The sequence below is a fragment of the Poeciliopsis prolifica genome, unplaced genomic scaffold, assembly GCF_027474105.1.
Source record: "Poeciliopsis prolifica strain line A6 unplaced genomic scaffold, Auburn_PproV2 SCAFFOLD016, whole genome shotgun sequence".
Taxonomy (NCBI): domain Eukaryota; kingdom Metazoa; phylum Chordata; class Actinopteri; order Cyprinodontiformes; family Poeciliidae; genus Poeciliopsis; species Poeciliopsis prolifica.
This window is the reverse complement of record NW_026562391.1, coordinates 10841781-10853879: the sequence shown is the minus strand read 5'-3', so window position 1 is coordinate 10853879 and position 12099 is coordinate 10841781. Positions and strand designations below refer to the sequence as shown.

Genomic DNA, 12099 nt, shown 5'->3' with positions numbered 1-12099 from the left:
GAATAAAGAACCTCAATGCTGTATTCCACTTTATAAGAAAACTTCCAGAAGATTTAACTGTGAGTCACAGGATTTTCAGTTTAACGTTACAATCCGTCTTTGTAGGACAGTGTGTTCTTTGTTAAAAATAAAGCCACAGGGTGAAGTAATAGCCCAAGTTATGTTTTTATTATCATCAACAACAACAACATTAATGATAATAAGATAACATGTGCATTATTATTATTATTATTATTATTATTATTATTATTATTATTAGTTGTAGTAGTAGTAGTAACAACAATAATAATAGTTTTTATTATTGTTACTATAATTATTACTATTATATAATTATGTTTAATCATTTGAAACATTTAAGTGTGACAAGAAGATAACTATGTAATGATGATGATGATGATTATTATAATTACTACTGTTATTATTATTATGTAGTTCAAGCAAATTAGCTAAATGTAACAAAAAATAAGAGATTCGGGAACAATATTCATAGACATGAATACGTATTTATGATAATATCCTACATTAGATCGTGGGCCCAAGAGGAAGTCCCGCCCTCTAAAACAGCAACATATTCTGATTGGCTCTCAGAAACGCCCCTCAGATGACAACCGCTATGTCTTTGGTCTGAACTGCGGGTCAGCTGGGGGGACCACCATCTCTATCCAGGCTCTCACAGTGGACTCGCTCCAGCTGTCCTCTTTGTGGTCCTGAGTGGACCGCGCTCCGCAGCTCCATCTGCGCCTTTTCTCCGCGGAGACGCAGAACGATGCTTCCAATGAGCCGCTGAAATTTGGAGCCGTCAAAAACATTGAAGGGTGTTTCCACCCGAGCCGCCAGGTTGTTGTCAAACATCAGAGAGGCGTCGATGCGAATCCTCCCATTGGTGCGGACGACCCTCTGAAACCGAAGCCGTCCAGATGATGTCAGGGAAGCACTTCAAAGCTCAGGAAGTGAGCTGCTGCATCAAGTATTTCATTTTCGGATTCAACATCATATTCTGGGTGAGTCCCGCCTGCTGCCCAGACCCCGCTCTCTAACGCACGGTGTCTCTCGCGGCTCCCTGCCGGACAGGATAGGTTTCATTCTCGCGCACTTGCTCCCTTTGTCACCCATCAGCAACGCTTTCGCTTTTGTTTGATTGCGGCCGCAGTGATAAATGTTTGTGCAGGGGAAAGTGCGCTCGGAGCTGTCAACATCTCTGGTCGTGCTGTGCAGCAGCGTGGAGCTCCCACGAAGGAAAACAAACACATCATGCAACACTTCGCCGTGGGCCTCCCGCCTAACAGCTAGCAGCACTGGGCACCTTACTCAGTGCTGTCAGGTTTTAAATAATGCTGGCTTTATGAAGATGTGTTGATCAGAAAGGGCATTTATTGACAAGATGAGATGAGAACTTGGTTCAAAATGACAATATTTCCCCTTTGGATAAAACATTTGGTTCTATCAAACGAGTGTCTATGTGCAGGGCTTTCCTAAAACTTAAATATGACAGTTTTCCAGGTGTTCTTACTGTTTCTAATTATTTAATGAATATGAATTTGTTGAGTGTATGCTGTCTTAAAGACGAAAAAATTATGTCCTGCATTTGTCTTTTGCCTAAGAGATGACCTATTGCAGCTGTTACAACTGCAGTTCTGTGAGGGTTATTTCTACCAGCTATGCACATCTGCTCATTATATTTATTTTTACCAATCTTCTTCATAAAACAGCTCAAGCTCAGTCCGAGTGGAAGGAATCTCTATGAACAGCTTTACAGGTTTCATAAACCACCGATTCTCAATTGACTTAAGGTCTGGACTTTGAGTAGGCCATCCTAACGTATTACATGTGCTTAGATATAAATATTTACGTTGTGATTTTGTCTGTAGGTTCAGGAGTGTAGTCATTCTGAATACAACTACTACAATTCACAGTAGGCAAACAGACAATTCACAGTGTTTTTGTGCAATATTGCAATAGCAATATTTAATGTATCTTGCATCAGGTGCTCAGGTCTGGCACCTGATTTATAGTTTTAGTGGCTGAGATTCTAAAGAGGACAGTGATGCCATTTTTCAGTGATAGAAATAAGTAAAGAAAATGCAGCTTAATGCGAAACATGTCTATGTTCATACTGTTTGACCTATCTTAACCCTGAGTTAAGGCAGATGTGACCTGTTTCTTTTTCCAGAGTGTTTGTTGACCTAAATTCACACATTGATCAAAAAGTGTCCAGCAGACTTTACATTTAATCACAAATCCCACTCCAAGAGACATAAATCCCCTAAAGTATTCACTTTAAAGTATAAAGAGAATTTGTTTTTTTCCTAACAGGCAAAATAACACTGTTTCTAATTAACTTATTTTGAGGTGGATCAATGAATCTAGAGTAAACTCTTCGTTAAATTGATGATCTGGGAATCTGCTGCTGATTTATAATGCTCCACCATCTGGGTATTCATCTTTGGTTTTACTATTTTATATCTTCTTTTTTTTTCAATCAAATTCAAACATACTTAATCAATCCTAAATGGAAATTAAATAAGTATTAATAGTTTTAATAAATAAAATTGGTATCTGAAAAAAATTAGTAGCCAGGTCAGAAATAAACGAAAATCGAAAGTCTGTATCAGCCAGGAAAGGCCTCATCGGTCCATCTTAATTTCAGATACTACGTTGGACAGTGCTGTAATTTTTTTAAAACACAGACTTGTAAAAATGTGTTTGTTTGACCTACTATGTGGAGAACTTTATGTTCAGAAAAAAGATAAATAGTAGCTAGATAAAGCCCTGGGACTGAAGAGTTTAGATGGAAGATTTAAATGTAACTCCATGTTATTAAACCTAAACCAAAGTCATGCTCAGGCCTATAAAACCCCTTAAAAGCTTGATAATTAATGTTGGCTTGATATGGTGATAACAACCCGTTCTGGGATTGCATATTTAGTCTCTCTTGGATAACATAAAACCAGACACAATGTAAACAAAGGAGCTTATCAGTGATTAACTCCACATATGGTAAATGGCCTGCATTTCTGCAGCACTTTATAAAGTCAGAGGACTCCAAAGTGGTTTCAGACAATTAACCCATTCGCGCGCGCACACACATTCACACACAAATGGTAGCAAGCTGCATTAAGCCAAAGCTTCCATTGGGCAGACTGACAGAAATGATCATCATCAACAAGTAGTCACCATCTCCCTCATCAGTAAATAATCATAATACATCTTGAAGTTATTCAAAATAATCCATCCATCACCCATCCTTTCTTCCACTTAACAGAAAACAGGTAAAAGGGGCAACAGGTTCAGGAGGGAGACCACCGCTATTTTAGTCGACGACTCAATGTTAAAATTTAATGCCATGAATGTGATAATATGCTTAATTGCATGACATTACCATGAGGTACATCTTAATACCCCAATCAGATCAAAAAAAAAATATCTGATGCAAATCCTTGAATTTCTGCAAACTAGGCAGGAAGCATTCCTAAATCCCCCGTAATAAAGCAGTTTAAAGATGCTTCTTGATGTGGGAGCTTCCTGCTGATTCTGCAGACTGAGATGGGAGCTTCTTAGCTGTGGACCAGAGCCAGAAAAAGTCTGTGTTCTCTTGTCATGTGCTCCTGTGTGATGTCTACATGTTGTAGTCAACACTAAGTAGTAACCTCTCTACTTTCTGGTCTCCCCTCTCTTTCAGTTACTCGGAATAGCCTTCCTTGGCATCGGCTTGTGGGCTTGGAGCGAAAAGGTGGGTGTGTTACAAATTCAGGAGGCAGAAATGGAAGTAGCTAATCGTACAAGTCTTCACACCCGGCAACATCTGCAAATAATCAGCAGATTATTTTCTTTAATTTCTCACTCGTATCCGAATGTCTGGGTGGAATGTAAAAGTGGCCTTACTGAATGAGGAAGGAATGTCTTGTTTTCCTGTGAGATATCCTGAAGAACAATGAGAGGATTTGATCTGACTGATTCATTGTGCTGTACTAATGTTACAGTGGGACTCAGTGCTCAGACGTTTCCACTCTTTATGTGAACATTTATGAATGTACTGTCTATACTTGTTCATAAAGAACATATTGTAGTCAGGTGAAGGAATTTGCCACTTTAAGTTAGCATAGACCCAATATTGGGCTGAATCAGTGGGTACTTTGTTTCTTTCAGGCTGTGAGAATTCTGCCTTCTTGTCTGGATCTATGAAAAACACCAAAAATATCATATGCTGACAAACATTAATTGTGTTTTAATCCAAAAAATTTGATTTCTTTGGAGTAGTCAGCTAAAAACCTGGTCAACAGAAGGACGACAAACCCGTCTTTGCTGAGTTTGTTTCCTGTTTGCTAAAGACATTTAAAGTTGTTTATCTCTAGTCGATAATTTATCTGATGGTGAGTTTGCAATTTTATTAGCCTAATTAATATTTTTTTCTTTTTATTTTCTTTATTGAAACTGTTTCACATAACCTTCAAGATAATATTGCTATAATCTCCACATTCAGGATCAGGAAGTTACATGCTATATGTTTGGGAGAAAGTGTTGCCTTCAAACAGACCAAAATCACAACTAAAAGTGAGTCTCTAATGCTCATGAGGTTGTGCTTCCTCTCCAGGGTGTTCTCTCCAACATCTCATCCATCACTGACCTGGGGGTTTTGACCCGGTGTGGCTCTTTCTCGTGGTCGGGGGAGTGATGTTCATCCTCGGTTTCGCTGGCTGCATTGGAGCGCTCCGGGAGAACTCGTTTCTTCTCAAGTTTGTATGTTGCCTCCAGGCTTGTTCGGAGATTTCGTTTCACTTTTACTGTCTTGATGTTATCTTGGTGTTAAAATGGCGACTGCTTTTGTAATTTAGTTCTCAGTGTTCCTGGGCATCATCTTCTTTCTGGAGCTGACCGCGGGTGTTCTGGCCTTCGTTTTCAAGGACTGGATAAAGAATCAGCTTAACTTTTTCATTAACAACAACATCCGAGCTTACAGGGATGACATTGATCTTCAAAACCTGATTGACTTCACACAGGAATATGTGAGCACTAGCTTTTTTCAGTCCCTTCTCTGATTTCTCCCCGATACTACTTGACCCTGTACTGATCAGCGATGTGGGACATTTTGACATTCATCTCAAGCTTTGTTTACATGTCTCTGACCTTGCAGTGGGAGTGCTGTGGAGCTTTTGGAGCTGACGACTGGAATTTGAACATTTACTTCAACTGCACCGACTCCAACCCGAGTCGTGAGAAATGTGGAGTGCCCTTTTCCTGTTGCACCAAAGATCCAGCTGTATGTATGTTTTATAAGCATTCCTTGGTCTCATTAGTAACGCACAGCAATGAGCACAGTATGTTGATTCTTCTTTTAAGAGTTTAGATGAAGTAGGAAACATAGTCAGTATTGGAGACCATGTTATAAAAGTTTTCCAGATGACAGAAAGCTGCCTGACAATGTCAGCTGTGATGGTGTTCTTCCAAAAGGAAGTTGAAACGTCAATGTTTATTTCCCTCAGACTCAGCATACAGGAAAGTCTGAAAGAAGGGAGGAGAATATTGCAGCAAAGCACTCTTTTTAATGAAAGCAGCTGCAGGACCTGCTGTCCCAGCAAAGCTGTGCTTTAGAAAAACGTAGCAATACGTTTCCTGGAGTGATTCTCAGACTGACGGCTAGACTCAATCATTTTTAGTGATATAATTTATACATTTGATTAATATTTCTGTCACATTTTGCCAAAATGAGCTTTGCTTGTTCTAATGGTTTTGATAAAACTGTGATGATAAGAAAAGGGCTACGAGGGATCATGTTTTAGCTCCACTGGAAACAAGTTGTTAAATCCGTCAGAAGTCGAGTTTGGAGGATGCAGGGACATCTAGCAGCAATGTGGAAAATTGTAGATCACCGAATAACTCTTACAGTTGTCAGTATAGTAACATGGACCCAAAAAAAAACACACCTTAACATTCCAGTCCTGCGCTATTATTACTATAAGGCAGAACTGTAACTTGTCAAAATGCTGTCAGAAATTGCTTGTGAAAATATAAATCAAAAATATTTTCTTTCTTTGCCAATAAAAACATAATTCTAAACATAATTTAGAATTGACAGGATGTTGAAGTCTAAATCAATAAGTCATGTTCTAATTGCTATTTCATTTTACCCCTAAGTGGATAGTCTCAAATTGACATTTTAATACCGTGAACTATTTGAAGTTACATGCTTATGGCCAAGTTATGTTTTTGGTGAATAACTTGTAGTTTGCGTCATTAAAATTTTTCGAGTGTAAAAGCTTGGATTTTACTGACTTGAAACTGCTAGAAATTTCTGAAAAGCTCAAATAGTTTTTATCCATATCAGTTGTAAGGAGAGAAGTATGCAAGTAAATTTAACATCTTTAAAGTTTTTTTTTTTTTAATAATCAAAGGTTTAAATTGGTAGCACAAATTATGTCCTTTTAATAACATCTTAAATAAGTGCTGGATGTCTTAATAATAACTGACAGGAGGCCTATAAACATTAAAAGAAGGATTTTTACACTTCTTGTTTTTGTGTCCCCCCCTCCCTCCACACCTGAATTTGCTCACTTTTTAATATAGTAATAAATCCAAATTTCATAAGAATAATCATTTAAACATACATTCTACCAAAATCAATTTGTTTTCTCTATTTCCATCGAAACTGCAGCGATATGATTAATTCATTTAAATTGTAAACCATTTCCTTTTTTCACAGGAGGACGTCATTAACACTCAGTGTGGATACGACATCCGTGCAAAGTCGGTGAGTTGTAAACACAAACTCTGAACTACAGGCAAGTCCAAATCGTCCATGGCTGTAGTATTATGGTTTGGGAGTGAATCTGGTAAAAACAACAGCAGAGGGAGCTAAAATTCACCATCCATCAGGAACGCTTTCATTGCTCTAATGCCAAAAAACATGTTTTTCACTGATTATTTGAAAGAGTATAAAAGTCTTAATTGTCCATTTTTTTTATTAAAAGGAAATCAAAAAGGTAATTACTTTTTAAAACAAAATTATACTCTTTTTTATCGTTTCATTATCTTTGGTGGCCGCCTCTCTCATTTCCTATCAGACCTTCTTGATCAAATGAAATTGTATTTTAAATCCAAATCCTCCAAGCTCATAATTTTTGTTCTTGACTGTAGAAACTACAGTGTGGTATTCACCCAGAAAGCTTTTGCGGCAATAGCAGTGCAAAGGGCAGAGTGTGAACGACTCTCGGTTCTGTGGCCCCAGGCTGCGTGAGCTCATCGGCAGCTCCACCCTGGTCACAATAATCCTCTTTCATTTCGCTTCCAAACTCCTCCGTCTTCAGAGCGAAGCAGCTGGCTCTCCATCAGTACTCAGGGCGGCGTGTGGTATTACTCACACGGCAGCAATGCAATGCAAATTGAGCCTCACGCCCCCTCCCCCCCGTCATTAGCTTTGGCTGTTCTTCCATAGCAGCGAAATGTAAGGGGAAGGCTTCGTTTGTTTTCCTGGCCTTGCGTTTGAGCTGCAGTGGGACAGTTTTAACAAGACTCACAACAGGAAAACAATGAGCTGAGTTATTGTTAACAAGTGAGGAATATCAGAGGGATTTCATTCAGAGGGAGACCAAAGAGATCAAAATACAGCCATGTGCTCCCATCAAAGGTATCCGTGACGGTAAGGATTACTAAAGAACATGCAGACCCGACAGTACTTCTGGATAAAATAAGAATCAAAATAATTCATGGTTTAACTCACGAATGTCTGGTTTTTCCTTCAGGACTCAGAGCAGAGAAACTTCATTTACATCAAAGGCTGCGTCCCACAGTTTGAGAGGTGGCTTCAAGACAACCTGACCGTGGTGGCGGGCATCTTCATCGGAATTGCATTACTGCAGGTGGGGAAGTGTGTGAAAAAACCCCATCTTACATCTGATGTGTTCCTGTGTCTAATACCATCCTAATCTGGTCTGATTGTGTCTGTTCTTAGATATTTGGGATCTGTTTGGCACAGAATCTTGTGAGCGACATTGAAGCTGTGAGAGAAAGCTGGTAAGTGACAATAGTTCATTGCAAAAAAAGTGGGATGTGAGTTCCAGCCACAGGACTCTGAGTTGCCTGGACTAAATGTTCCATAGCGCTCCTTAATTACTGGCACTCTTGTAGAAAATAAGCTTTAAAGTTAACCTCGACTTTGGTGATATTATCAACCCTCATTGTTCTTGGTGACGAGATAAACATTGTTTCCCACCAGGCTTTGCTAGTCATAGTCCCAGCAGTTCTTAACTTATTTAGGCACAGATCATGGCATGTACATCATACGCTTCTCATTGACGCAGAGTAAACGTCTCGAATGAGCCTGTACTTTATTGGCACGTTCTCTTGACTTTCCATCACGATTTTGAGGAGTGGGTGAGAGAACAGGCCAGCTGTTTCACACCAAACATACTTACTGGGTTTCTGCGGGGTCTCAAAAAGTCATAAAAATAATCCTCTTAATTATAGACCTTAGCCAGTCTTAAACAGGACCAGATTTTCACCAGGTCTTAAATTACTTTGCGTTGACAAAACTACCAACGCCACGAAGAAAGAAGATCAGTAAGGCCACTTGGAAGGAGTTAGTCCTCTGACAGCATATTGTCTTAAATTCATATGTTTTACAATGATAAAATCAAACATTGGTGCTGCATTAAATGTTAAATATGGTCTATATGAGACATTTTTTGTAGACTAGTTTTTTAAAGAACAAAAAGTCAGGAAGGGGTTTTCCTAATCTTTGTAATTATGTATTACTTTGTGCTGTTCTATTATTTGCAAACCTAAGGAGGCATTGTTCTTCTAACTCTGACTTCTGTTTGTGTGCAGTCTGTTCACCTAAGACCTACACACAGTGGCAGGAAAGAGGCATCAGGTAAACACAGAGAGATTAAATCTCTCTCCTTGCATTGTATTCTCTAGAGTTTTCCCTTTCCGCCCCACATGTTTGGACTGAGTTTTGTTTCGTCTTTTCTCTGCAGAACTGAAGTTTGGACACCATCAGCCAAGATTCCACCTGTCTCATGTAAATAGTTAATTACACACTGATACGAGTCGTTTTAAATGAAACGCCATTTCTGAAATCTGTTCAGAGCTCTGATGCAGAGCATCATAAACAGTCTCATTAATCCCCATACAAGCAGCTCTAAAAGTAAAAAGATTGCATGGAGGAGCTGAGCAGACAGGAACTAAAGTGAGATTGAAAATGAGTTTTTACAGCTGCAGCTTGTAACTGCTGGATGGAAGGATTGTGTGCACAGATGAAAGAAGTTGTGGAAATGCAGCGCATGCCGTTTGCCTTCCGATGGATCACTGGCTCCCCTAAATGTCTTTGATTTAGTATTCCACAGTGTTTATTGAATTATTACACTTGACTTGGCTGGTAGGCACTTTGCTCAGCGTTTAATGGACTCTGCTCTAAGCTACTGTGACTTTAGTAAAGAGTTTTCTGTGGGATTACAGCGTCATGTCACCGATTAGTGTAAAGTTTAAAAAGCTTGTCAGTGACAGAAAAGGTCCAAATGCACGGATGCAGTGTGTAATCCAAATTCAGCTCGAAGCACTTTAATCATCATGAAACAATGATGAAGTCAATTTCAGCGTTTTGGTTTTGTTCGTCTTTTCTTAATTGGGTAGGAACAACTGGAGATATTAGTGAGTTTAATTTTCTTTCATTTTTAATACGAATCATGTATTCCCATTGATGAAATCAAGCTAATTGTGATACAGGTGTTGGCTCATTACCGCTTCGTTGATATCGCCTACTTCAGCCGGATGTTTTGAAAGTAATTTCTCAAGTGCCATAATTAACTGCATGCTGATTCCCTTCTCCCCTTTAACAGCATGCAGATACGATTTACAGCCGGCTCATAAAACTCCAGCTTTTCCACCAGCAGTTTTGGTTGAGGAGAATATTGAAAGCAGTCTGCGCCGGGATACAGTTGTTTCTGTGTTTGCATGTAAAAAGTCCTTTCATGCTCCAGCAGCGGGCTTATTGGAAATCTTCCCTCTGCTTTGAAGTGATTTGCATCATAATGGGCTGAACTGAATCATTGTCAGACCAAACTGTCATTTCTAAACATTTGTTTCCTCAGTTCACTGGATTTCATGTAGATATTTTAATAAACCAGAAATGGTTTTTAAAAATACTATTTTTTTTTTTTGATGAAAGCTTCTGATTGTCTGTGTTTGCTAATCACATTATCTCTCACCATCTAGTGCCATATTTGTGATCTCTGCTTAGAATCTGTTTTTCTTTTCTTTTGTTTTCTGCTAGTTCTTGTAAATATCAAATGTCTTCTTGGAAAACAAATAAATACTTCCTCATTCAACTCTAAGATGTTGACAGAAGTAAAATTGCTAAGATTCTCAATTTTGGCTGTAAAATTCTGTATTGTGACTTGAATACAAAAACAAAATTTCTGATGTATGTTTCTCATTATAATAGTTATCACCCTTTAAGGGTCAGACAGTTCCTTTCATAAATGTCATTTGAAATATGGTGCATTTTCTATTTCCAGTGACTTTACATTGTAAAATATGTAAATGTTTGCAAAGATCTGAATAAATGTCACCTTGTACATTTTCTGGTTTAGTTTTATTGAGATTTTGTTTTAGTGAGGGGGACTGGAATGCAGACAGGAAGCTGGAAAGGAACAGTTTTTATATCTTTTTGACCAAAACAATACCAAGAGCAAAACAGGTTACCTAAAAACCAAACCAAAACATGGCATGAGATTAGGCCAAGCCAACTGGGATAAATGATTTGGATTGCACACAGCAACATTACGTAGTACAGTGGGAGAAAAGGATACATAATTTTTTACTAGTTTCACAATTACTGGTATTTTTGTATACCTTTTTATTTTTATTTTTTTGCAAAATTGCTCCAGATCCTCTCTATCCCCTTAGATGGAGGGAGTATATGGACATAAACTTTCAGGTTTAGCCAGAGTTTCACAACAGGCTTTGTTGCCTGGATTTCAGCCATTTTTTATACATGAACATGCTGTGTTTTCAACCTTTTTATAGTAGCTCTGGTTCTATTTAACCTTTAGTTTACCAGGTTGATTGAGAACAAATTCTCATTTTCAGCAACGACCAGTTCAGAAAACATGAAAACATCACACAGCAGAATATCACAGAATATCTGCAGCTGGACAGCTTGTGGTAGAGCCAGATGGAAAGGGAGGGAAGAAGAAAAAGAGAAAACAGAAACTTCTCTTCAGCACATCCATGATTCACACAAAGTAGAAAAAAAAGTTCATTTAAATCACCAACGTCAGGGAGATTGTCAGTGTTAGTGTTCATCTCCAAATGTAGGATATTCACATGTTTCAGCTCCTCCATAACTTTGTGATGTTCAAAGATTTGAGGTTGTATTGAGAAAAATGTGAAATATTCATGGAGTATTTTTGTTACTTTGCCTATATTTTTAGATCCATTTAAACATTTTTCTTTTTCATCTTCTTTTTAAAATATCTCCATCACCGTTAGAAACGAAATAGTAGCAAACGTCGTGGCTTGCATTTTCTTATTAGTAAGTTTAACAAATGAGCTGTTTTCCTTATACTGAGTGTGAAACACTACTCTTTCCTTCCACCTAGTGTTTGAAAGGAGTATTTCTGGCATTTTCAGTATTATTATCCTTCTCTCCTAACAAATGACAAATAGGGCAAATAAGAGGTAAACAAAGTTAGATCCTCAAATTAAAAATGGTAAAATATATTTTTATTATAATAGAATCAATTAATTATAAAATATGAGCATTGCAGGAGAAAGATTAAATATATATTTTTAAAATTACCTTTAAGGATTGTTTAAAAAACATGGCTCAGAAGAGAGAGCACTGCATCCTCCCTCTGTTTTTCTGTTTCTCTGATCTGCAGCCATGTGTGACAGAGAGGAAGTGGTTGAAAGCTGGTCTGTGGTGGAATTTTATTTTTATTTAACCTGTTTAGGAAATATAAGTGCAGTAATTTTTATTTATTTTTTTGACAGACACACAATCTTCAGTTGAGATAATGTGAATAAAGCTTATCTGCTACGGTGTGCTATCAGGGAATTGATTTAAACGTAAGCTTTGACCTTTGGCCTGAAGCTCTCGTA

The 12099-nt window shown here is 38.1% G+C and overlaps 1 protein-coding gene across 1 annotated transcript; it reads left to right on the top strand.

Moving 5' to 3' along the window:
• Positions 1 to 614: 614 nt before the first annotated feature.
• Positions 615 to 10576, top strand: LOC129367245 (tetraspanin-5-like). Its single transcript, XM_055041558.1, is given in 11 exon segments — positions 615 to 1001; positions 3680 to 3730; positions 4592 to 4625; positions 4628 to 4737; positions 4833 to 5003; positions 5132 to 5257; positions 6698 to 6745; positions 7737 to 7853; positions 7946 to 8007; positions 8821 to 8866; positions 8973 to 10576. Coding segments are annotated over 10 exon segments (816 nt in total). The 5' UTR covers positions 615 to 917; the 3' UTR covers positions 8834 to 8866; positions 8973 to 10576.
• The last annotated feature ends 1523 nt before the right edge of the window (positions 10577 to 12099 follow it).